This window comes from Aedes aegypti, chromosome 1 (assembly GCF_002204515.2).
Source record: "Aedes aegypti strain LVP_AGWG chromosome 1, AaegL5.0 Primary Assembly, whole genome shotgun sequence".
In the NCBI taxonomy this organism is placed as follows: Eukaryota; Metazoa; Arthropoda; class Insecta; order Diptera; family Culicidae; genus Aedes; species Aedes aegypti.
This window is the reverse complement of record NC_035107.1, coordinates 155299108-155324674: the sequence shown is the minus strand read 5'-3', so window position 1 is coordinate 155324674 and position 25567 is coordinate 155299108. Positions and strand designations below refer to the sequence as shown.

At 37.3% G+C, this 25567-nt stretch overlaps 1 protein-coding gene and 1 long non-coding RNA gene across 3 annotated transcripts in view; both read left to right on the top strand.

Annotated features, from left to right (window-relative positions):
- Positions 1 to 354: 354 nt before the first annotated feature.
- Positions 355 to 959, top strand: LOC110678603. The gene is made up of 2 exons (XR_002501773.1): positions 355 to 698; positions 786 to 959. It is a non-coding gene; the product is annotated as an uncharacterized LOC110678603 (long non-coding RNA).
- Positions 960 to 2746: 1787 nt separating this feature from the next.
- LOC5578384 (protein ovarian tumor locus) overlaps positions 2747 to 25567 on the top strand; it is a 149634-nt gene continuing 126813 nt past the window's right edge. For both annotated transcript variants that reach the window (XM_021851701.1, XM_021851695.1), the window contains exons 1-2: positions 2747 to 2903; positions 2953 to 3202. In XM_021851701.1, the coding sequence (XP_021707393.1) occupies positions 2872 to 2903; positions 2953 to 3202 (282 nt within the window). In that variant the 5' untranslated portion in view covers positions 2747 to 2871. The remainder of the gene's footprint in view (positions 2904 to 2952; positions 3203 to 25567) is intronic.

Sequence of the window (25567 nt, the reverse complement as noted above, 5' to 3'; positions counted from 1 at the left end):
AATGGAAACTAAGGAGAAATAGTTGAAATGTAACTTTACATTTCGTTGAATGGTTCGTGATAATATTTCGCAAAACACTTTCACATATGCGTTTCACTATACATTACTTATAACTAACAGTTTGGCAAACTGTTATTTTCTGTACACGTTACAAAATAACACAACAGCTCTGTAATTTTTGAACTGGCGTTTAATCCTACTTCACACACATAGTGAACCGCAGAATTAAGTTTACTCAAATGTAAATAGATTTTTCAACGAGATTTGTGAAAATGTTCATAATGTTTTGCCGTTATTTGAAACTCATAAGTTTCTATAAGTTCCAAAAGTTCAGTTAGACTAGCCGCTATGTAGAATTTTTTAAGCGTGCCTGCTGTTGTGTTTACCTTTCAGTGAAAAAATAAATGAAAAAAATGTTCCAATATTTAGAGTGTTTAGAGTGCTCTAGAGTGCCAAATACGTTGCTCCGCGCCATCAGTTCCTATCTAAATCGCTCCGGTACCATGTGCCCACGTAGACGAAAAAATCGTCTTTCCCCGGCAATCGAATCGAGGATGTGTGGTAAATTTCCGATTGGAGAATTCCTCATTCATTTGGAATCATATGTGCAGAATCATCGATAGAAGGAGAGTGGAAATGACACAGGTAGAGTCGAATGGCCACCTCCGACGGCAGCAACCTTAGCGACCTCGTAATTGGTAAGTTTTTGTATCTATGTAACGTTTTTTTTTTACATCTCTTTTTTCTCCGGTGGAACATGATTTCTTTTGATGACGCGCACGAAGATGGGGCAGCCTCCAGGAGCTTCCATTGGCCCCGCAGGGAAAAGATGTTCGGTGATGCAAGTTGGATGGAACATTGAAATGAAGTGTTTTCACATGACAAAATAATGAACAGTAATCACCTAACAATCAATTCGTACATTCGTGAAATAAACTAGTTAAAAAAGGCAATTCCAACATTACTTTTGTTTATTATTTTTTATCAAGAAACATCAAAACAGGAGGTACATGCGGTAAAATCTTATGGTATAAACACATACGCACATTATAATGTACGGTTAAAAAACAATAACGCACAGTAAATCAATCATTATACATACATTATTCGTATCATTTCAAGGTTACAGTTTAACAATTCTGCAACTGTTTGGGTTACAGTGAATTGTGCAGAAAATGGATGGTTAATCGGTCATTTGGCCAATTGTTTTCGAAAAAAAATGTTCGAAGAAATCAGCGTTTTTAAATGGTTACATAACTTAACCGCCTATTCCCCATATTGTTATTTTCCGGATTACTGTTCACCAAACTGTTAAAACCGTTACCGGTAGGGTTGATATATTGTTTAATTGGATGTTTTATGGAATTATTCAAACGTGGTTGCAAATGGTTACGAATGGTATGGGCACAGACAAACAGACGTCACACTCTCATCGATGTCCATCGACCACCTTTTTAACGGTCGATTTGAATAAATGGTAGGTGGCCAACTCACCACCCGCAGCGCTCGCGTCGTTTTTGTTCGTGTTTGACGTTTACACACTACCGCCACCTGTTGGCCGATCGGCCAAACACACCGATTTTAGCATTGGGCGTATATGTTCTCGCGACTATGATTTTTATCGAAATTTGTTCTAAGTGTTACGTATGTGTCTCTGTGGTATGGGGAACAGTATGAATATGGTTTATAATTATGCGGGTTAGTCAACATCTCCATGTGTTTACTCATTTTCGGGTGATTTGAATCGAGAGTGTAATCAGAATGCGAAGTTTTATTTAATGTTTATGATCCATAATCGAGCAAGTTTCGCAATCAAATCACTGATTGCTTGCTTGGAGGCTTGAAGGATGCCTCCAGAGTCTATATACACAGAGTTGCGCGAAGAGACTTCTTTGAATGATTGTTCTTCTTTGTCTTCAAAAACAGCCCCTACCTTTTTTTCTGGGCTGCTCGATAGGTAGACGGTTTGACAGTTCGATAGGTAGATTTGGTTTCACTCTTCGCGCAACTCTCCATTCATAGACTCTGCACTGAACAAGGTATCCACCCCTTGTTACGAACACTATAGTTTGTTCTCCGTGTACCGCCGCCGCTAGATGTGGATTTAAAATGAGCGCCGCAATATTAATCGATTGATATAAATTATGACATTTAAATACATTTGATTTAATTTTTAACGTCCGAAAAAGCTAGCTGAAATCGTTCAGTGTGCGGCTCTCGAAGCATCCGGGGATTCGATGCAAAACGGTAACTAGGCATTTCACGGCAAAATCTTTTCGCTCTTCAACAAAACTTGAAAACTATGGTGCCAGTACCTGTCAACTCTGACAGGTACAGGCACCGTTGTTTTCACACGGAGACGGAATTCAACTCAACTTTGGGTTGTTTCAACGCAATTCCGTAGTTGAGCCCAATAACTCAATTTTGGCTAAATTTCCAAGGAAATATATATATATATATATATATATATATATATATATATATATATATATATATATATATATATATATATATATATATATATATATATATATATATATATATATATATATATATATATATATATATATATATATATATATATATATATATATATATATATATAAATAGGAAGTGTTTTTCTGATGACGTCATGGTTGACTGTGAAGTAAATAAACAATTTTCTGCGTGTAGGCGCAAGCACCTATTTTTACCGCAACATGATGAGCCAGTTTTAGCGTGTACCGATACCGCGGCAACGTTGCAAAATGGCAATTTTCAAGCTAACTATGGCGCCATTCAGTTGAATTTTTATCCACAAGCCAACCTCCATTTCCAACACTCAACGGAGTCTTCAGATATAGCTTGGAAATCTGCTTTTGGGTGCCGCGAATGGTGGATATTGAGAAAACATTTAAGAAAAGGTAAGGATTGTTTTACACTTGAAACATTGTCTAATTAAATGTTTTACAGTTTTGCCTTAACTTACACCCCAATGGAGTCATTTTCGAAGCGAACGTTTGCGGCAGGAAGTCGTCAAGCCCCGGACCCATACGATCAATTTTTGGAGCATGAGGGATTCTACCGTAAACATACGGCCCGTGATTCCACTTGCTTGTTCCGAGTAGTCTCGGAACAGGTATTCGATGTGCAACTGTACCATGATAAGGTTAGAGCCGATTGTGTTCAATTCATGCGCAAAAGACCAGATCTTTACGAACACGTAAGTATCCTGCACTTCTTAATGAACGAGCACGGTGTTATTTGCTTTAATTAGGTTATTTGCAGGAAAGGAGCGGGACATTTACAAGGCATATTTACAGACAACTCTTCCTAATTCGATAAAATGCGTTGTAATCTAGCATATTTATTTATTCCTCTGCAGGGGACTTCCATTAAGTAAATACGTCATACAATTTTCCACGCGCCAATTCTGCATATTTACCTAATTACGGTGCCAGTTCGACCATAGTGGTTCCCTATTTGAACATATGTGAAATTTTGATAACTTTCGCATTTTAAATCTTTTTGAATGTTTAAATATCAAGATATACCTTAAATCTAAATATTACAACAAAAAAACATTTTCAAAATTAGAAGACATTAAAGTAATCACGTATGGCGAAATAGGGAACCACTATGTCCATAACTGGTACACTTACCCTAATTACCGTAATAATTTGTAATTTGAACTTTATCATAAACGATAACCTGTTAGATGAACTTTCCATCGGGTCAAGGAAACGATAATGATCACGAAATACCTTTTTTGCAATTTCTCATCGTAATAGGCTGTTTTTCATGACGCCAATCTGTCATGAAAAGGCCTAATTTCCTGCACTGAAGTATGCAGTGCGGGAATAGTCATTACGCAACTAAAACCAGTGCTGTAATGATTCATTACGCAACGCTTTCTCATTACGCAACTGTTTTGAGTTGCGTAATGAATCATTACACAACCATTTTTCAGAAATTGTAAAATGATGGTGAATGCATTCCGATATAATATCTGGGAGGTCTTCTACGAAATTGCAAAATAGTAGTTTACGGAACAAGTTGCAGAACTCGATTTCTACAGCACTGGTCGTAATTATCCTACTCGGCAAGCCTCGTAGGATAAATTTACGACTCGTGCTGTAAAAATCATCATTCTGCAACTTGTTCCGTAATAGTAGTTTACGGAACAAGTTGCAGAATGATGATTTTTACAGCACGAGTCGTAAAATTATCCTACGAGGCTTGCCGAGTAGGATAATTACGACGAGTGCTGTAAAAATCGAGTTCTGCAACGAGTTACGTACAACATTTTTTGCAATTTCGTAAAAGACCATTTGAGGGTATCAGAAATTATATCCGAATGCATTCACCATTATTTTACAATTTCTGAAAAATTGTTGTGTTATGGTTCATCACGCAACTCAAAACAGTTGCGTAATGAAAAAGCGTTGCGTAATGAATCATTACAGCACTGGTTTCAATTAGCTAATGACTATTCCCGCACTGCATACTTCAGTGCAGGAAAGTAGGCCGTTTCATGACAGATTGGCGTGATGAAAATCAGCCTATTACGATGAGAAATTGCAAAAACTACTATTTTGCAATTTCTCATCGTAATAGGCTGTTTTTCATCATGTCATTCTGTCATGAAACGGGCTACTTTCCTGCACTGTAGTATGCAGTGCGGGAATAGTCATTACGCAACTGAAACTAGTGCTGTAATGATTTATTACGCAACGCTTTCTCATTGTAAAATGATAATCCATCAAACCAATTTGAATCCATCGGTGAAAACCGGGAATTTTAGACGGTCGGCGGGAAAATCATTTTGAACGAACGTCTTCAAACTCTAAATCTACAAACCACCAACAATTAGTTGTAAAGTTGATGATATTCACCCCTATTCTTGTTTACGTTCGAATGCTCTTTCGATCGAAAACCGTTTTGCATTCTCGTTTACGCCAGCAAAATCAAGTGGGCCGTGGATTCGAACGAATAAGATTCGATCGAAAGTTGGATACGCCGTAAACAAGAATGAGGGTGATTGCCATTAAGCATCTGTAATCTTGGACAAATAACATTTAAACATCAATTATTGACCTTCTTGTATAAATACTCTACTTTGCTACACTACTTCTTAGAAATGTTTCACCCCAATTAACCGCTAGCCCGCCTCGCCTTTTTTTGGCTATTATACGGCGAATACCGAGATTGTCAGCTGTGTAACAGCACTAAATTAGCACGTAGATCGAATTAAAGTGCTAGTTGGTTACTTGGGACTTTTCTCATTTGCTGGCAATGTTTCGAAATACTTTATGATTTTTTTCTCTTACTATCAGAGCTTGAGTTTTTCTCCAACTTATCTGACTCGAAGTTTTGAATCAGAATTACAAAACTTCTTGCAGAAGTTTTAAGCACTCAAACATATTGGATTCATAATTTTCTTTAGTTTCTGAATAATAAATCCGAATGTTCTTGACAACAATGCTTTATATATGAGAGCTTCTAATGTATCATTAGTTATCTAATCGACTAAAAACTGAAGAAGAAAAGTAAGATACATGCTTAAACATGTGTTGCTTTATTTCATCCTCACTTTAAACTTATTTTCTCTAGCAAACTCGTAATTTTTATTTAAAAAAATCGAAAAATATGCAATTGGAATACTTTTAAATAGGGTAATAAGATGCACAAAAGGGGCATATCTACACTCCGTGCAAAAGTTTGGGTTCACCCCCTAAAAACAAACAAAAGTGTTCTGTCCATATCTCTGTGATTACGCGTCTAATTGAAACTCTCTAAGCCGCATTTGAAAGGCAAAGAGTTATTCTTACTTCGTATGTATTTTTCCAAAAACATTTTTTTGAATTTTGTATTCTAAATTTTAACTTAAAGTTGTGACATTTTTCAAAAAACACACTGAAAAAACTTTCGTAATTTCCTCAGCATTGGATCGACCTAAATTTTAAAACAAGGTGTCGTTAAAATATTCTTTGAAGAGCACTTACGAAATTTTCGTGGAAAAATCTTAGAATTATTCAAAATCATTGAAACAGTCATTCAAGTCATCGTGCAAAAGTTTGGGTTCACTCCTCAATATGATGCAAATCGTTCAAAAGTTTGGGTTCACCTGAACCGCACGCAAATCTTTTTTGTCAATATCTCAGCCATTTTTCAACCGATTTTAATAATACATAGCTTTTTCAAACGCAAATAGCAGCGCGTACATGATTGGTTTGATATTTCACAGATTTTTCGTGATTTAAGTAAGTTCAGGTGTACCCAAACTTTTGCACGATACACCATACTGAGGGGTGAACCCAAACTTTTGCACGATGACTTGAAGGACTGTTTCATTGATTTTGAATAGTTTTCAGATTTTTCCGCAAAAAATTCGTGAGCGCTCTTCAAAGAATATAAGATTATGCTTCTAATGACACCTTGTTTTAAAATTTTGGTCTATCCAATGCTGAGGAAATTACAAATGTTTTTTCAGTGTGTTTTTTGAAAAATGTCACAACTTTAAGTAAAAATTTAGCAAATAAAATTGAAAAATGTTTTTGGAAAAAATACATACGAAGTAAGAATAACTCTTTGCCTTTCGACTGCGGCTTAGAGAGTTTCAATTGGACGTGTAATCGCAGAGATATGGACTAACCACTTTTGCATGTTTTTGAGGGGGTGAACCCATACTTATGCACGGGAGTGTATCTATATAAATGAAAACTTAATGGTGCTTGAATGTCACTAGTTGGCTTGAGAACGGGACGACCGATACAAAATGCCCAAGTTTGGGGTGCTGTATCACAGCTTCTGGTAGTCCGAATTGGCTGAAATTTGGATGACGAGCTACAAATAATTTTAAATTTTGCCTGTAAGGGAATTATTACATTGCAGTCATTTTACATAGAGTTTCAGAGGGTTGTTCAAAAACAAAAGTAAGTAACCGGGAGACTTTTTAACTTAATTCGAAAACGGTAAGCCGTGGAAAGTTGGTGTGTTCTGCAAACTTGTGTGACTTCTGAAATTTAACAACTTTGTGGAACAGATTAATAACCCACAACTTACCGTTTTAGAATTAAATTACAAAGTCTCTCGGTTACTTACTTTTGTCTTTGAACAACCCTCTGAAACTCTATGCAAAATGACTGCAATGTAATAATTCCCTTACAGGCAAAATTTAAAATCCGAATTTCAGCCAATTCGGACTACCAAAAGCTGTGATACAGCACCCCAAACTTGGGCATTTTGTATGGAAAACCAGCGTTTGGCTACTAATTTATGTCACTGACTGTATATCGTGTGGCAGATACGATTATGCTCTATTCCCAGGGAAGTCAAGGAAATTTCCATTACGAAAAGATCCTGGACCGACCGGGAATCGAACCCAGACATCTTCAGCATGGCTTTGCTTTGTAGCCGCGGACTCTAACCACTCGGCTAAGGAAGGCCCCGCGCATGTGTGCTCGTTAATAAAGCAATGCTACACTCATTTCTGAGTTAACTACCAGAGATGTATGTGCTGTCACAATCGATGTTTCTGTTGGCGACCTCAACAAGAAATACGTCTATTGTTCGGTATATTTACCTCATGATCAACCATCCCCAACGGATGACTTCAAACGAGTTGTCGTACACTGCGTAACAAAAGGCCTTCCGCTGATTGTGGGCAGTGATGCCAATGCTCATCGCATCATCTGGGGCAGCTCAGATATCAATTTGAGAGGCTCCAGTCTTAAGGAATACTTAAGGTGCAAGAGAAAATGGTACAGAAGTCAAATCTGAAAAAGCAGTTTTCTCCTTTTAGAACAACAATTTGAAAAAAATAAAAACACACAGCCATTTTATTTGGAAAATAAAAGGGCTGTGTGTTTTTATATTCTTCGATTTATCTATTTTTGTGGGCTTCGTGGCCGTGCGGTTAGTGTTACCAAGCATTTAGCCGCATCGTGTCAAGGAGTGTGGGTTCGATTCCCGCTTCAGCCTGGAAAACTTTTCGTCAGGAAAGTATTTCGACTGTGCCACTGGGCGTTGCATGCTAGTCCGTTGTCTAGTGTGGTGCTTCCTTCAAAGGGCAAATCGTCCACTGGAAGCATTCACGTGTCGGTGTCTTTTAAAAAAAGGGAAAACTGCTTTTTCAGTTTTGACTTTTGCACCATTTTTACTTGGGCCTTAAGTAGTACAGATATTGGATTACTTAACATAGGTAATCGCGCAACCTTCATAGTATCTGTGGTACTTCTTGACTTGACAGCTTGAATAATAATAATAAACTCTTTTAAAAGCACGGCCTGCTCAGTGTAATGCTCAACTACCACATCTCCCACACGGAGAAATATTTCTACCTATTTTTTGAGTTTACTTTACCCAAAATTAAGTATATCGATTATAGTTTCAACCCAAAATCTCTCGGTTTTCTCTTTCTCCCACACGAATGTTGTCAAAAATAGAGAGAGCTGCATCTACCCAAAGGGGGTACTTTGGCCCAATAAGCCAAATTTGGGTAAATGCAACTTTTCTTATGTTTGGATCGAAAGAACTCAATTTTGCGTTAAATCAACCCAAAATTGAGTATATTTTTCTAATGGAATTAAAGCCAAACTACCTAGTGGGGACCTTGGAAATTTAGCCAAAATTGAGTTATTGGGCTCAACTACGGAATTGCGTTGAAACAACCCAAAATTGAGTTGAATTCCGTCTCCGTGCACGGCATAAAAATTAACAAGGCAGTCTCTTTACTGATGTAAATATCAAGTTTCGTTGTAAACATGTGACGTCACTCCTATCGTACCATATACCTTCCGGACCACTAGATCATTTTTTTCGAAAATTTGTTCGAGGTGGATAGGAATGACGTCGTCAAGTAGCTGTCAGTTTTCGGAATATATCACCTTCTTAATTTTAGTACACCGTGCACATCTCCTTTTCTTCGACAGAAGATGTGCTTTTGCTCTAAATGGACTAGATGATACAGGGGATAGGCAAAATGATTGAGATAGGCAAAATTTTGCCTAAATTCAAATGCTCATAACTTTATGAAAAATTGATGAAATTGGATGCATCTGGAAGCAGTCGACGGCAAATTTGGTCTTGTTTCAGGAACTTGCTTGGCCATACATATTGGCCACTGGACACCGGAGATGTTCCGGATTTTCCGAGGTCATGTCTAAATGTCATTTTTTCTGTCGCTTGTATTTTTGTGCGGTGTTAAGTTGGATAGATGTTTACTATTTTCCTAGAAACTAGAACTAATAGGAAGTTGAATGCCGCCGGACGCATCAAGATTGGCTGGAAATCTTCAGAAATATGACCATTTCCGTAAAATGGTTCCGGAGAACATGATCAGTCATGTGTGTATTTCCAATTATGAAAATATTAACCAGAACTATATCCAAGTGAGCATCAACCTTAAAAATAATGTTTCCAGCAGCATATTCAGAACTCTATATATACATTAGATGTATAGACCACTCTATAGAAGGTTCCAGGTGCCCTGGGGGAAGTGGTCAATTAGGAACATATCTGGAACCATATCAATATGGGCATTAAAACTTCATGGTTTTCAAAGCTTATGCGTCATAGTCGGTTCCAGGTGCCCCGGGGGATTTGGCCAATTTGGCCGTTCACCTGTTACTACCATGAACAGTAGGATCCATGTGACTTGGAGGATGTGGAGCATTTTCAGAACCACAAGATGAAATAACCACCCTATAGTAGATTCCATGGGCTCCTAGAGATGTGGCCAATTCGGAGCATAACCACATCCCCCAGGGCCCATGGAAACTATTATACAGTACACCCGATTCTGTTTTTGCACGGGGGATGCGTACCGTGCAAAAAAAGTTTTCAGTTCAAAATTTCAAAAACCGTGCAAAAAAAGTAACTCAATTTCTCGACGTTTCATGCAAAAATAAGGTTTTGGCGAAAAAAATGTATGGAAACTTTTTTTGCACGGCCGTGTAAAAAAAATCCGTGCAAAAACAGAATCGGGTGTAGTTGTATAAATATGTTGCCCTGTAAATGCTTCTAGTAGCATAGCCTTCAAAAATCTTGATGTTTATACCCATACTGATGTGTTTTCGGGCATGTTTTGAATTGGCCGGGGGCGTCTGGAACCTACTATAGAGTCGTCATGGCAGCCGGTGGTGCTGGAAATGCTTCAGAAAGCATAACCATTGAAAATCATGAAGTTTGTTGCGCATATTGATATGGTTCCAGATATGTTTCTAATTGGGTTGTTTAGTGAAGAAAAATTCACAGTTTGTTGCAGCTTGATCGGAAGAGCACAGCATTCTAAGTATAACACGATTTTATTGCACTCCATTATCTCAATGTTGATATTATAAATGATTAACAAAAATTTCAATCCGTTGACTCAATGACGTTTCAATTTACACAATGACAGTTCGTCCCGAAGTAAAATTTGCCGAGGGGTGATTCAAAAGTGATTTCCATACTAATTTCAAATGTGTTTTTAAAATAGTTCCAGGTAACGGAAAATTATGAAACTTTGGAATCTAGTTCAATTTTTAGCGTAGATTCAGAATATGTAAGAAAATTGATACCCCTAAAGAAGCCAATTGACCACTCCCCCCAGGGCACCTGGAACCTTCTATAAAGTGGTCTATACATCTAATGGTTTTGAATATGCTGCTGGAAACATCATTTTTAAGGTTGGTGCCCACTTGGATATAGTTGCGGATAGTATTTACATAATTGGGAATACACACATGACTGACCATGTTTTACGGAACCATTTTACGGAAATGGTCATATTTCTGAAGATTTCCAACCAATCTTGATGCATCCGGCGGCATTCAACTTCCTATTAGTTCTAGTTTCTAGGAAAATAGTAAACATCTATCCAACTTAACACCGCACAAAAATACAAGCGACAGAAAAAATGACATTTAAACATGACCTCGGAAAATCCGGAACATCTCCGGTGTCCAGTGACCAATATGTTTGGCCAAGCAAGTTCCTGAAACTAGACCAAATTTGCCGTCGACTGCTTCCAGATGCATCCAATTTCATCAATTTTTCATAAAGTTATGAGCATTTGAATTTAGGCAAAATTTTGCCTATCTCAATCATTTTGCCTATCCCCTGTACATTTGGTTTCGCTAGACACAATGGATCGTATGACACGACAGCTGAAAACTGTCTTTAGAACTGCTCCCTTCAAAAGCGATCGTTTAGGCGTTAGTTACACTATCCTTCCCAGCTGAATTATTCAGCCACTGATGTATCTAATCCCTTATGTCTGTCTTTTCAGATCAGTGTTCAGGATTTAATTATTTTAATAATATGGCCTTTCCCTCAGATCTGCATTTTGGATTGGATTATAATTCACTTGTCTCTTTCCCATTATGAAAAACAGTTTTGCTTTACCGGCCATTTTCCTTGCCTTCTCCGACTGATTTTTCAACCGTCGTTAAGGCGTCTCCCTCTCATGAGGCGAAACATACTTATTGCCTTCTCTGGTCGGATTTTCATCCACCATTTCGGCGTCTCCCTTATTTAAGGCGAGACATTCTTGCCTTCTCCGGTTTTTTCACCGTTAAGGCGTCTCCCTACCATTAGGCGAGACATTTCTCTTGCCCGCTCCGGTCGGATTTTCATCCGCCGGTCAGGCGTCTCCCTATTTTTAGGCGAGACTTTTCGTTTTCCCTCATACCTGATCCGATCAGATGCTATCCGTCGGAAATGCAGGTATACCTTATAGTTACCCTTAATCGATGAGTCCAGAAACAACTTGAGGTCCGTTCTGTTCCTATATAGATTCCGGCTGTGGGTTCTTACTCGTTGCCAATGTGGTACTTCTTGACTTGACAGCTTGAATAATAATAATAAACTCTTTTTTAAAAGCACGGCCTGCACATAACGCTCTGCTCGAATAGAATCAGTCACGAGTTGACGAATTGGCATGTATCAGATGAGGAATCATTATCTGATCATCGATACATCTTCGTTGAACATTCAAATGTAACTGCGCAGACTTTGCGTTTTAGGAATCCCCGGTCAACAAACTGGGAACTCTATATTGAATTGATTGCTACCAAATTTCATGGATATTCTCCGTCCATTGAAAATCCAAGTGATTAGGATGATGCCGTTGATACTACAACCTCGTACATTATGGAAGCTTTTGAAGAAGCATATCCTCTGCGGTCTGTGAAGACTACAAGAGGGACCCCATGGTGGAATTCCGATCTGACTAGACTCAGGAAGCAATGTAGAAGGAGTTGGAACAGACGCCTTTCAGCTGGCTCAGAGTCGTTCAAGTCGGCTCGCAAGGCTTACAAGAAGGCTCTTCGTTCTGCTGAACGATCCGGCTGGAAAAATTTTTGTACAAATGTTTTCAGTTTGAGTGAAGTCAGTCGGCTGAACAAAATCCTTGCAAAATCTGAGGATTTCTAAGTGAACGAAATTCGCTTACCTAATGATTACATTAGGTGTCTTGCCTCGGCTCGCAGTATCGTAACTATTAAATCGATTCAATGGGCACTTAATAGTTTTGCTCCTTTCAAATGTCCAGGAGCGGATGGGATTTATCCTGTTCTGCTCCAAAAGGGATTTGAGTTTATCAAACATGTTTTGAAAAAGCTACTTGTAAGCAGTTTTGCTACCGGGTATATTCCCAGATCCTGGCGTGATGTTACTGTAAAGTTTATCCCGAATGGAGGACGTGCGTCGTATGAAGAAGCGAAGAGTTTTAGACCAATCAGTCTGACTTCTTTTCGTCTGAAATGTTTGGAGCGCATTATCGATCGTAACATCCGTGATGTTTATTTGGCAAACATGCCTCTTCATGTGAATCAACGTGCTCACCAATCTGGAAAGTCCACTGTGACTCTTTTACACAAAGTTGTATACGATATCGAGAAAGCATTCGCTCAGAAGTAATCCTGCTTGGGTTTATTTGTTGGATATTGAGGGTGCCTTTGATAACGTGTCTTTCGATGCCATATTGGAAGCCGCACGAAACCATGGGCTACCTACAATGATTACCAATTGGATTCATCAAATGCTCAAAAACCGACATCTCTTTTCGACATTGCGTCAAGCAGCGATTCAAAAGTTGAGTGTTTGCGGATGCCCCCAAGGGGGAGTCTTGTCGCCACTTTTGTGGAATCTCGTAGCAGATACGCTATTGAGGCAACTCAATAATAGCGGTTTTCCAACTTATGGATTTGCCAACTACTATCTAGCATTGATAGTTGGTATGTGCTTAAGCACCCTATTCGACCTGATGCAAAGTGCTCTTCAGGTAGTCGAGAGTTGGTGTCGCCAATATGGCCTTTCGGTTAACCCGAATAAAACGTCTACTGTTGTTTCTACAGAAAGACGAAACCGCGATGGAATTCGACCTTTACGTCTTCTCGGAGATTAATGTAACTGATCAGGTAAAGTATGTCGGAGTCGTTCTAGATTCCAAACTTTCTTGGACACCTCACATTGATTTCAGAGTCAAAAAAGCTGGCATGGCCTTCGGTCAATGCCGGCGAAACCTTTGGTAAAATTTGGGGCCTCAAACCAAATGGATTTACACCACAGTTGTTCGACCAATATTGACATATGGTTGTTTTGTGTGGTGGCAAAAGGGTGAAGTGAGAACAATCCAATCAAAATTGGGCCATCTCCAAAGGATGTGCTTGATGGCGATGTCTGGTGCGTTCCCTACGACTTCCACAGCAGCGCCCGAGGCCCTTTTTTACGTTGCGTCATTACACATACATCTTAAACAAGAAGCATTTTCTTGTTCTTACCGTTTATGGTGAAATGTATTGCGTTTCAGATATCAAATATAGAACACCGTTGCTTGTAGCTTAAGGCTCGAGTCAAAACTAAACTCATTTATTCCTGTATACTATTCGATAGCCCAAAAGGCACTCACAATGAAATGAATACTCAGACCACAGGAATCGGCGTTTAGGTCGAATTCACAGATATAACAATTCTTTTCCCTTAAGATTATTCTACAAGCTATACACAGAAAATTCATACTTTAAATTATAATTTACATTTTAAGTTCAACAGAAATTAATTCAAATAGGCTAAAAACAAAACAATAAATAATTCATGCATTTTCTTAATCGAGCTCAAGAATATATAAAATCATCATTAATTTTTTGCTTTTTTGTCCTGGTTGATCTTCGGAGCGTAGGGAGAATTACAGCTGGATCGATTATTGGTTTCGAATTCGGTTCATTAGTTTGAAACGAAGCTGATGTTGTTGGAGTATCTTCCTCCGCCACCGTTACCACCCGGCTCCTCTTATGTGAGGTAACTGGGACCATTACGTTCATGGTGGGCGATTTAATCCTCGGTATCTTCAGTTGGTTGCGATGCGCGTTTGAAGTTACGTTTCCAATTGCCACCTGGAAAACATTGATGGAAAGTCGTCTTACGAATTTTGCCTCTATCCATTTTTCTACACGATTCACATGATTGTTCTTCAACCACACTTTATCTCCAGACATTAAACTGTCAAATGGATCATTCTTAACTAATGTCTGCGTTGAAGTTGTTAGTGTTCCTTGGTGGTCTTTGTAACTAGAGGGACTTTCTACAAGCTGTCTTGAATAATGCTTTTTAGGATTGATAAGATCTATCAACATCTTTGGTTTATAGCTGTATATTTTCTCGGATGGAAAAGATCCATCTTTCGTCACACAAGTGTTTCGGTAGTTGATTAAAAAGTAGTCAATCTGATCCTCTGTGTTCCAATTCCGCACCTCTGGTTCAAGCAAAAATTTTTTGAAAACGTCCTTAACAAGCCTCACCATCCGCTCTGCCTGACCATTGCTAGATGGGTTGTAAGGTGGACTTTTTAACACTTTTATACCTTGCTTCTCAAGGAACGACACAAATAAGGTGGAATTAAAAGGTGGACCGCCGTCGGTAACTACCACGTCCGGTAGTCCAAAACAAGAAAACATTTTTGTGAATCTCCTAATAACTCTTGAAGCGTCTGTTCCATTCCTCATCCATTCAATTTCCAGCCATTTCGAATGGCTATCCACTATAAGAAGGAACACTTTTTGTTCAAAATTAAAGAAATCTGCGTGTAATCTGCTAAATGGTCTCGTCGTTGGTATCCACTCTGTGGTTGAGCTAGGCTTTGGTACTACAGACATTTTTGTACAGGTATCACAATCTTTCACAAAGTTCTCTATATCTGTATTAACTCCAGGCCAGTAGACTGTTCGTCTCGCAAGTTGCTTCATTTTAATTATACCGGAATGATTAACATGTAAGATACTAAGTATTTGTTTTCTCAATTTAAACGGAATAACTACACGATCCTGGAACATTACACATCCTTCTACTATTTCAAGATCGTGCTGGTTCGTATGAATATTCAAAAATGTTTTATCAATCTTCTCTGGCCAACCATTCTGCAGGAAAGACATTAATTTGACCAAAAAGTCATCATTTGCTGTTTCGCAGGCAATTTTTGAAAAATTTATGGGTAATTCATGGGTAAGGTTGAGACTCTTGACGTATTCTACGTCGCACTCCAAGGGAACATTCTGCTGCAAAGGAAAACGTGAACAAAAATCAGCGTTTCCCATTTTTGTGGAAGGTCGATATACTATCTCAAAATCGTATATCGACAGCTCTAACACGTATCTCTGTAGCCGAGTAACATAAATAGAATTCCCTCCAGCTTTGCCAAATATTCCTACCAATGGTTTGTGGTCAGTATAGACTACAAATTTCTGGCCATAGACAAACTTATGAAATTTTTTGATACTACATACAAGTGCTAAAGCCTCTAAGTGTAAAATTGGGTATTTCTTTTGAGCTTCGTTTAAGGAAAAGGATGTAAAACATATTGGTTTCTCGACTTCATCGATCACATGTGCAAGAACCCCTCCCAAACCATAATTGCAAGCGTCGGAAACCACCACTAATGGTTTCTTTGGGTCAAAATATTCTAAAAGATCGGCATTAACTAGTTCATGTTTGCTATTCTCAAAAGCTCTTTGACAAGCATTAGTCCACACATAATTTACATTTTTTCGCAAAAGATTGTACAACTCACTCAGCTTTGTAGACAAATGAGGTACAAATTTTCCATAGTAATTTACTAGACCCAAATATGCTTTCAGCTCTGTAGTATTGGATGGAACTTTAGCCGCTCTTATTATCTCTAATTTATCTGGGCTAGGTAGCAACCCTTTGTCTGTAACTATATGACCCAGATAAGGGAGATTGGAGACAAAAAACTTACACTTTTCCCAATTTACTTTAACATTTGCTGCTGATAGTCTTTCCAAAACTATTTGCAACTTTTTCTTACAGTCTTCCAGATCTTTTCCAGCTATCAATACATCATCTAAATAAACGGTTACATTTTCAATCCCCAACAATATTTGCTCCATTATTTGCTGAAAAATTGCAGCGCTCGAAGAAGCTCCCTGAGGCAAGCGGTTGTACGTATAAAGCCCTTTTATTGTATTGATAACCATGAATTTTCTAGATTTTTTTGAAAGTGATAATTGTGTGTAGGCACCTTCAAGGTCTAGGGCACAAAATACCTTACATCCAGACAAGCGGGCAAAAAGATCTTGTGCAACTGGCAATGGGTATGTGTTCGGTATAATCACTTTGTTAAGTGAAACTTTACAGTCTACCACTAATCGGATCTGATTATTTTTTTTTAATCAAAACGATTACAGGTGATGCCCATTCACTGGTTTTGATAGGAGTGATTACATTCTCATTTTCTAATTTATCTAAATATTCGCAAACTCTTTCTCGTAATCTATATGGTACTTCATACGCACGTTTGAATATTGGTTGCTCGTCTTTTAGTACCAGCTCAGCCTCATAACCAACAATCGGGGATGAAAAATCTTTTTTAAAAACATTAGCAAATTTGTTTTCAATATCGCTCATACAGGAAGCTTGGTCGTTGGTTGTAATATTGTATACATTATTTGGTTTTTGGAACGTATATCTCCATTCTGGCAAAAAAACATCTAACCACTCTCGACCTAATAAGGGAGTAAAACGATGTTGACAGCCAGATTCACTATTATCAATAACAACCAGAGGTACGTATTCTGTTCTGTTCTGAAAACACACAAGAACTTTAGTTTCTCCAAAAACTTTTAAGTCTCCTCCATCTACAACGACAAGTTTTCTGTTACTCTTGCGGAGAGGTGTATTGAATAATTCAATGAAAGTTCTAATTCCCATGACAGAGACAGCAGACCCACAATCAATTTCCATAAGCACTGATTTTTCCTCTATAGTAACTTTTACCAGGCAAGGTTCACTTACTTTGTTAATAGACGTTACATTCATACACATATATTCACCTGAGGAATCATCACCAGAATCGTCACTCATCTGCATCTTCAATCGATTCATCGCTTGTTTCAGGCTATACTCAACACCTGCAGAAGGAACAACAACGCTTTGAACCTTGCTTGCATTGTGTACTCTTGTATTTAAGCCTCCAGTGTTGCGGCATTGGCGCTTAATATGACCTTTCATACCGCAACCATTACAATAATAATTGGCGTATTGATCATTCCTTCTTCCATCTTCACTAAACCTGACTCTTCTTTGAAAGCTCGTGCTTCTGCTGCGACTTCGATCTCTTCGGTTGTAATAATTATTGTTTCTATTTTGATCAAAGGTCGCCCTTCGACCAAGTCGCTGCCTAACAGAAGCTACTTGCTGACTTTCGGTGTTGATAGCAGCCGCACGTGTATTGGCAAGTTCATAATTCGTAATTATACGTTCTGCATCTGCTAGTGTAAGTTTTTCCTCTTTAAGAAGTTGCTTTTGTAAATTTTTATCGTAAACGCCTACTAAAATTCGATCTCTTATTGCTTTATCTTTGTAAGTGCCAAAATCACACAAAGATGCTTGCAGTTTAAGGTCAAGAATGAAACTTTCAGTGGTTTCATCTGCCCTTTGAACCCGCGTGTTGAATTTAAAACACTGAATCACATCCGAATCTACTTTATCGTAACGTGATTTCAACTTCTGAATTATTTCAGTAAAGGTTAATTCTTTTACTTTTTTACCCGGAAACAAAAGTTTGATTTCCGAGTAAATTGCCGGACCACTAAGGGTACAAAAAGTAGATCTTTTTCTATTATCATCAATTTGATTAAATTCAAAAAACTCATCAAAACGTTCGGCATATTCTGTAAAGGAATTACCAACAACATATGGTTCAATAACACCGACCAGGTTTGCAGTAGTCATATCTACAAGACGGATGGATACGAATGAGGAATCAAAATAAAAGTAAAATCAATAGAAGAACGGTAGTAATACGACGACTCACCGATTGTTTGTTGTTTTACCTCTCACACTTGTTCAGCTGAGACAAATCAGCTCTCTCACCAGTGTATGTGCTGTTGTGGTTGTAGTTTATCTATGACTCTAAGAGAAGACTCTGTTGTCGGTTGTTACGCTCGCTCTCTCGGCTGCTCGTTGACACTCACTGTACTGAAGAATCTCTGGATATGAACTTCGGTAACTACTAAATTTTATTTTCTATTTTTTTATCACTCAATACGGGAAATCATGCACCTCCGTATACTCAAATCTTAGCTGGAGCTCACTAAATGGAACTGCTCGAATTATTTATTTTTTTTTTTTTTACTATCAGCGCTCTTGCCTATAGCTCAGCCGATCACATGTAACGCATATATCATACTTGGTATTCAGGTGCAATAAAGTAATATAGCTATCACTTTGTTGTTGAATTTATTTATCTTGCTTAATTAAACCACCTTTAGATCAATTATTCACCCTCAGTTGTGAGGTCAATGAACTTCTATTATCTATCGTGGGAATAGCCTTTTGTCACAATTGTAATAATTGCCTCTTCAAAATGGCTTTTCACTTCACTTGTCTTAGCAGAAGCCTTTTTTCTTTTTTTTTTACCACATAAATGGTGATTTGAGTGGAATTATGCTTTTATTTTAAAGCGTTCGATTCACCACATAAATATTTTACTAACTTTTCAATTTGTTTAGTTATATCACACGCGACGTAAAAAAAATCCTTCACCTCGTCGACAGTTGAAATGTATTGCGTTTCAGATATCAAATATAGAACACCGTTGCTTGTAGCTTAAGGCTCGAGTCAAAACTAAACTCATTTATTCCTGTATACTATTCGATAGCCCAAAAGGCACTCACAATGAAATGAATACTCAGACCACAGGAATCGGCGTTTAGGTCGAATTCACAGATATAACATATGGGTACTGGATCTACTTGAGATGGTGATATTTTGCGCAACTCTCCCAGACTGGCATGCCGTACTCAATTACTGGACGGATGATTTGCTTGTAGGCAGCAAGCTTATTCTTCAAGAACGAAGTTGATTTCCTGTTTATCAGGGGGTACAAACATTGCAGTAGGACGTTGCATTTTGTAACAGTTTTGTCAATCTATGGACCAATGCACGAGTTCAATAATTTGACGTTTAAGCGGTGCCGAATTCACTCGTTGCCATGGTCACGTAAATAACACGGCACCGCTCAAACGTCAAATAGTGAACTCATGCATCGGTCCATGGACCAATGCACGAGTTCACTAATTTGACGTTTGAGCGGTGCCGAATTCACTCGTATGAGCTGTGATGTTAAAGTCACCAAAATAGCTTTGGTGAGCGAATTTGACGGATAGCGCCGACAATTTTTGTCGCATAGGATTCATCGAATGTAGCGCGGTTGTTGCACCATGGCCAGATTCATTTCCCGAGCGCGTGCACGGAAAGAAATAACAATTGTGATTTAAAAAAAACAGTAGCGGAAAATCAACTGATGATCATTGTCGTTCTACTATCATCAAACATTTTAATAAAAATAAAATGCTTTTAGAAGTGCGCAGCAATGCTAAATCGGTCTGATGTATTCTGCGCAGTTCATATGTATTTTCCACACGTTCTCCTATAATTGTTTTTAATCCACTTCGATGCCGTCAATCCGCCCCCAAACTGGATGGCGTACACTCAGCTTAAGGTGATTATAAAACGAAGCCAAACAAGACACACGACTGGAGAATCTGACAACAGTTTGCGTTGAAAACCAATCAATCTGCTTGCTTGCTGGTGGTGACAAATGGGATAAATTTTCAACGGTGAGAGCTGTTTGGTTCTCAAGTCTTGTGCTTTTGAAAATTTGAGGTGTGGCTTTGTTCTATAATCACCTTAACGCAATTTATAATTAAGTATTGAGTTGTAAATATTAGTATATATTAGTTGTGTTGCTAGAGGACATCTTGAAAATTCACTGAGATCCTTTCAGAAACCCTTCTGAAATTATTATATGTAGTTTTTTCTTTGATCGCTCTGATTTTTCCAATAACCTCCTTGGGACTTCCTATTGGACTATCCCAGAAACCCATCTTGGGTTATTATGGAAATCCTTTCAGGATTCTGCTGTAAAATTCTGGAATTCTGCCGTAAAATTCTGGAATTCTGCCGAAAATGATTTAATGATTGCTTTCCAGTGTAATGGAATCTATTTTAAAAATCTGGGTTCGGGGATTCTCACAAAATTTCTCGGGATTTCTTCTGGAAATCCAATCGAAATTATTATTTAAATTCTGATATTTTCCTCGTAATTCTTCAGTATTTCTTCCGTGAAACTCTTTGAAAGTTCTTCAAAATCCCTTTGAGATTCTTTCCGAAAAATGTCTTAGATTATACCTATTATTCTAGAATACTCTCGGAAAGACGCCTGAGACTATAATCAAAAAAATCTATTATTTCACTTCACTTTCTTCCGTGCAAATTCTTGGGATTCTTTCGGAAATTCCTCTGGAATTCCTTTGTAAATCCCAATGGAATTCTCCCAGAAATCCCTGTGGAATACTTCCGAAAATCCTGCTAAGAATCTTCCAGATGACGGGGATTTTTTTAAATCTTTATTTATGGAAATCATCCGAAAATTCCTCTGTAATTGTTTGTAAATCCTCCTTATGTTCTTACAGAAATCCTTCTTATATTCTTACAGATTTATTGCTATTGATTTTATTGTTTCTGCCTGAGATAATTTTGTATATCCAGAATTATTCCGAAAATTCCTTCGTGGTTCTTAAGAATTTTTTTCTAAGATTTTTTGAGAAAAAAAAAAACTCTGTGATTCTTCTGGAAATTCATAAGGAAGTGTTTTTGATTTTTTTCGTGATTTATCATTGATTTTCCTTGAAAATTTTCTTAAATCCTTGGCAGAATTTTCTGAAAATCCCTCTTGACTTCAAATGGAAATCCTCCAAGAAAACTACCGGACAGTCACTGGGACTGTAAAAAAATACCTATGAGATTCTTTGATTACTGATTTCTTTTTCTGAGCATCTTTTGAAAGTGACTTTTAAATGGTTCTGGAAATTGCATTTGAAATTATTCCGTAAATCTTTCTGGAGCTCTTCTGGACATCGTAATTATTCTGGAAAATATTCATGAAATCGTCTGGATGTCTGTGACTTTTCATTGAATCTTCAGGGGTTCTTGCGAAATAACTTCTTAGATTCTTTTGGATATCACTGTAAAAAAACATTCAAAATCCATTCGAAATTCTCCTAAGATTGTTTCAGGAATTTGCGAGAATCCTTAAAATAATTCCTTTAGAAATCTCCCTGATAATATTTTAGTGATTTCTCTGTGGTTCTTCTGTAAATCGACCTGGGATTCTTCCGGAAATCCTCCTTTAATTCCAAAGCAATTTCCAGAAGAATTTTCAGAAGGATATTTTTAAGAATCCTGTATATTTTTCCCTAAGAATCTCAATGTATTTAAACAAAATACCAGGACAATTTACGGTTCAATCCCACAAAAACTTCTGGTGGAATTCTTGAATGCTTATCATTCAAGCAGAATTCCAGTCGTATTTCCGGATGAATTTCGGCAGGTTTTACGGAAGAATCCCAGCAGAATTTCTTGAAAAATTCCAGTGAAATTTCTGGAAGAATCTTTGAAAGATGTTTTGAAGTCCTCCAGCAGGAAAACAGAAAGAAATCTGGGGGTATTGTAGAAGAATTTCCGAAAGAATCCTAGAGAGATAGTCGAAATAATAACAGTTTTCTTGAAAAATTCAGGAAACTCCCAGAGTCTAGAGGTAATTCGGGAAGAATTTCTGCAAGAATCCTTAACAGAAGGATTTGAAGGATCCTCAGAAAGATTTTCGAAAGTATCCCAGAAGGCTTCCCGAAAGAATGCTAGAAAGATATCTGGAAGATTTCCTACAGGATTTTTGGAAGAGTCCCAGACAAATTTCAAGAATATGGACGTAAAAATCTCAGTGGCATTTCTAGAATAATTTCAGAAAGATTTTCGGAAGCATCCTCGAAAGTATTCTAAAGGGATTCCGAAAGCATCTCAGGTGATTTCCGGAAGAATACCAGAGGTATTCTCATAATAATCCCAGAAGTATTTCCGGAGAAAGGCCAGAGTTATTTTCGGAGGAATTCTCGACGAATTTGTAGTAGAGTCGTAGTACATTTTTTGGCTAAATCCTCTAAAAATATCCAGAAGAATTGCATCAGGATTTTTGTTAGAATCTTCCATTGAATTTCCGAAAGAATCTTCGAGAATTTCGATTCGAATTTGATTTCCAGGATTTCAAAAGTAATCCTTAAGGAGATAAACGCAAACTCACATACAGATTTATGCAAATATTCCAATAAGATGTCCAGAAGAATCACAAAGGATATCCGAAAGAATCTCAGATATAGTACCGGAATGCTAACGATGTTTTTTAGATGAGTTCAAAAGCGATATCTGTAAGTATTCTGAAGAACTGAGTATTCTGAAAGAACTTAGAGAAAAATTAGAAATAATCTTTAGAATTTCAGAACAATCCCAGAGAGGTTTTGAAAGATTCATAAGTGATTTAAGGAAGAATCCCAGGAGGGAAATTCCATAGAATTCTGGAGTAATTTCTGGACCAATGTCTTTTTATATGCTGTATCAATATTTACAAGTAATTATAATAAACAAGTATTTATGGAACAATAACAATTTTAATTTATCGCCATAATTGAACGACAATTTTAATTAGAATGTGCATCCACCACATCATCCCTCTCAGAAGGATTATGATTCTAAATATTTTTTTGCGGTGATTCAGAATTGTAATCACATACTAGTTTAATTGTATGTGGTGTCATTCAATATTTAAAATAAGATTCGTTAAGCCGAACATGTTGATCCTTCGACATGAACCAACGAGCATTGCTTGAAATAATGAGATTTTTTCGATTACTTTGATTACTGATTTCTTTTTCTGAGGATCTTCTAAAAGTTACTTTCAAATGATTCCGAAAATCCCGTTTGAAATTATTCCATGAATCTTTCTGCAGTTCATCTGGACATCGGAATTATTCTGGAAAATATTCATGAAATCTTCTGGATGTCTGTGAATATCCTTTAAATCTTTCAGGGGTTCTTGCGAAATAACTTCTGGGATTCTTTTGAATATCACTGTAATTTGGATTTAGAATTCTCATGGGATTATTTCAGATATTAACGATAATCCTTCATACAGAAGTGATGTTTCTGTGAATCGCCTTGGAATTCTTCTGGAAATCCTTCTATAATCCCAAAACAATTCTTAGAAAATTTTTCAGAAGGATATTTTTAAGAATCTCAATGGAATTTCTGAAAAATACCAGAACGATTTACGGTTGAATCTCACGAAAACTTCCGGTGGAATTCTTGAATGATATCCGGAAGAATGACAGTCGTATTTTTGGATTACAGCACAATCCCAGCAAAATTTATTGAAAAATTTAGAATAGAAAGATATCCGAAAAAAAAAACTCCAACAGGATTTTTGTAAGAGTCCCAGGAGTATTTCAAAGGTATTGGCGTAAAAATCTCAGTGGAATTTCTTGAAGAATTTCAGAAAGATTTCCGAAAGCATCTCAAGTCATTTTTGGAAGAATACCAGAGGCATTCTCATAAGAATACCAGAAGTATTTCCGGATAAAAATCTAGAGTTATTTTCGGAGGAATTCTCGAAGAATTTCTAGTAGAGTCGTACATTTTTTGATAAAATCCTCTTTAAATATCCAAATGGATTGCATCAGGATTTATGGTAAAATCTTCCATAGTATTTCGAAAACAATTTTCAAGAATTTCAAAGAATTTAATTTCCTGGATTTCAAAAGTAATCCTTAAGGAGATACACGCAAAATCACATACAGAGTTCTGCAAAAAAAATCCAAAAAGATGTCCAGAATAATCGCAATGGGATATCCGAAAGAATCTCAGAAGTAATACCGGAATGGTAACGTTTTTTTTTGGATGAATCCCAAAGCGATATCTGGAAGAAAATTCAGAAATAATCTCAAGATTTTCAGCAGAACAATCCCAGAGAGGATTTGAAGGATTCATGAATGATTTAAGGAAGAATCCCGGGAGACGCTCCCAAAGAATTCTAGAGTACTTTCTGGAAAATTTTTTTTTTCATATGATTTATATATAAAAATACTTTGATTCAAATATATTTCTTGTGTAGCATTAAGTTTAACTACAGACATAGCTCGTAACATCAATAATAAATTAAATTTATAAATCTTTTAAACACATCCAAATTAAATAACAGTTCAAAGAGTAAAATACCATTCTCATGAGTTTTTGAGAATCATATGGTCGGTGTTTAGACAGACCAGACTAGATGAATTTTGGAGCTCTAAGGATACGTAAAGAACTCCATCAATTTTAAATCTTCCATGTTATTTTGATACAAATGTATCATCAAATAGATAAGTTCCATTATTACAGTAAATATCTATAATATTTTGATGTTTCACATGTTTGGGGTACATTTTTCTTACTCGATTGAAAAAAACACTTGGATCAGTCTGTCTGAACACCGACCATATCTATGTTTGCTATTTGATATTTAAATACTTGAATTGTGCTGTATCAATATTTACAGGTAATTATAATAAATAAGTATGTATAGAACAATAACAATTTTAATTTATCCCCATAATTGAACGACAATATTAATTAGAATGAGCCTCCCCCACATCATCCCTCTCAGGAGAATTTTGATTCCCAATATTTTTTTTTTTTGCGGTGGTTCAGAATTGAAAATATCAAAAGTCTATTGTAATCACATCCTTTTTGTTCAATTGCATGTGGTGTTATTCGATATTTAAAATAAGATTCGTTAAGCCGAACATGTTGATCCTTCCACAAGAACCAACAACAAGCATTGCTTATGTTAAGAGATTTTATCGTAATGCACAACCAGCCTAAACGTTCTTCCCCTTTAACATCGATTAACCAAACCATAGAATATCCAATAGCGAAAAAATAATAATAATAACCGATCATTGCAAATCGAACCGAACTGGCGCTCTTTCCGTGCGCACGCGCTCTTTCCGTGCGCAAGCGCTCTGTCCGTGCGCACGCGCTTTCTGCAGAGCTGTCAAACAGACTTTTGTGCCTTCCTTCTTTCGCTCTCCTTCAACTCAACAACTCAGCACGATCCACCTCGCGGTGGATTGGTGAGCTGTCTGGTTGTTGCAGATGAACACTTATCGTGTAGCGTGACATCATCATTGACAGTAAGCGTGCAACTCACCAGACAAAC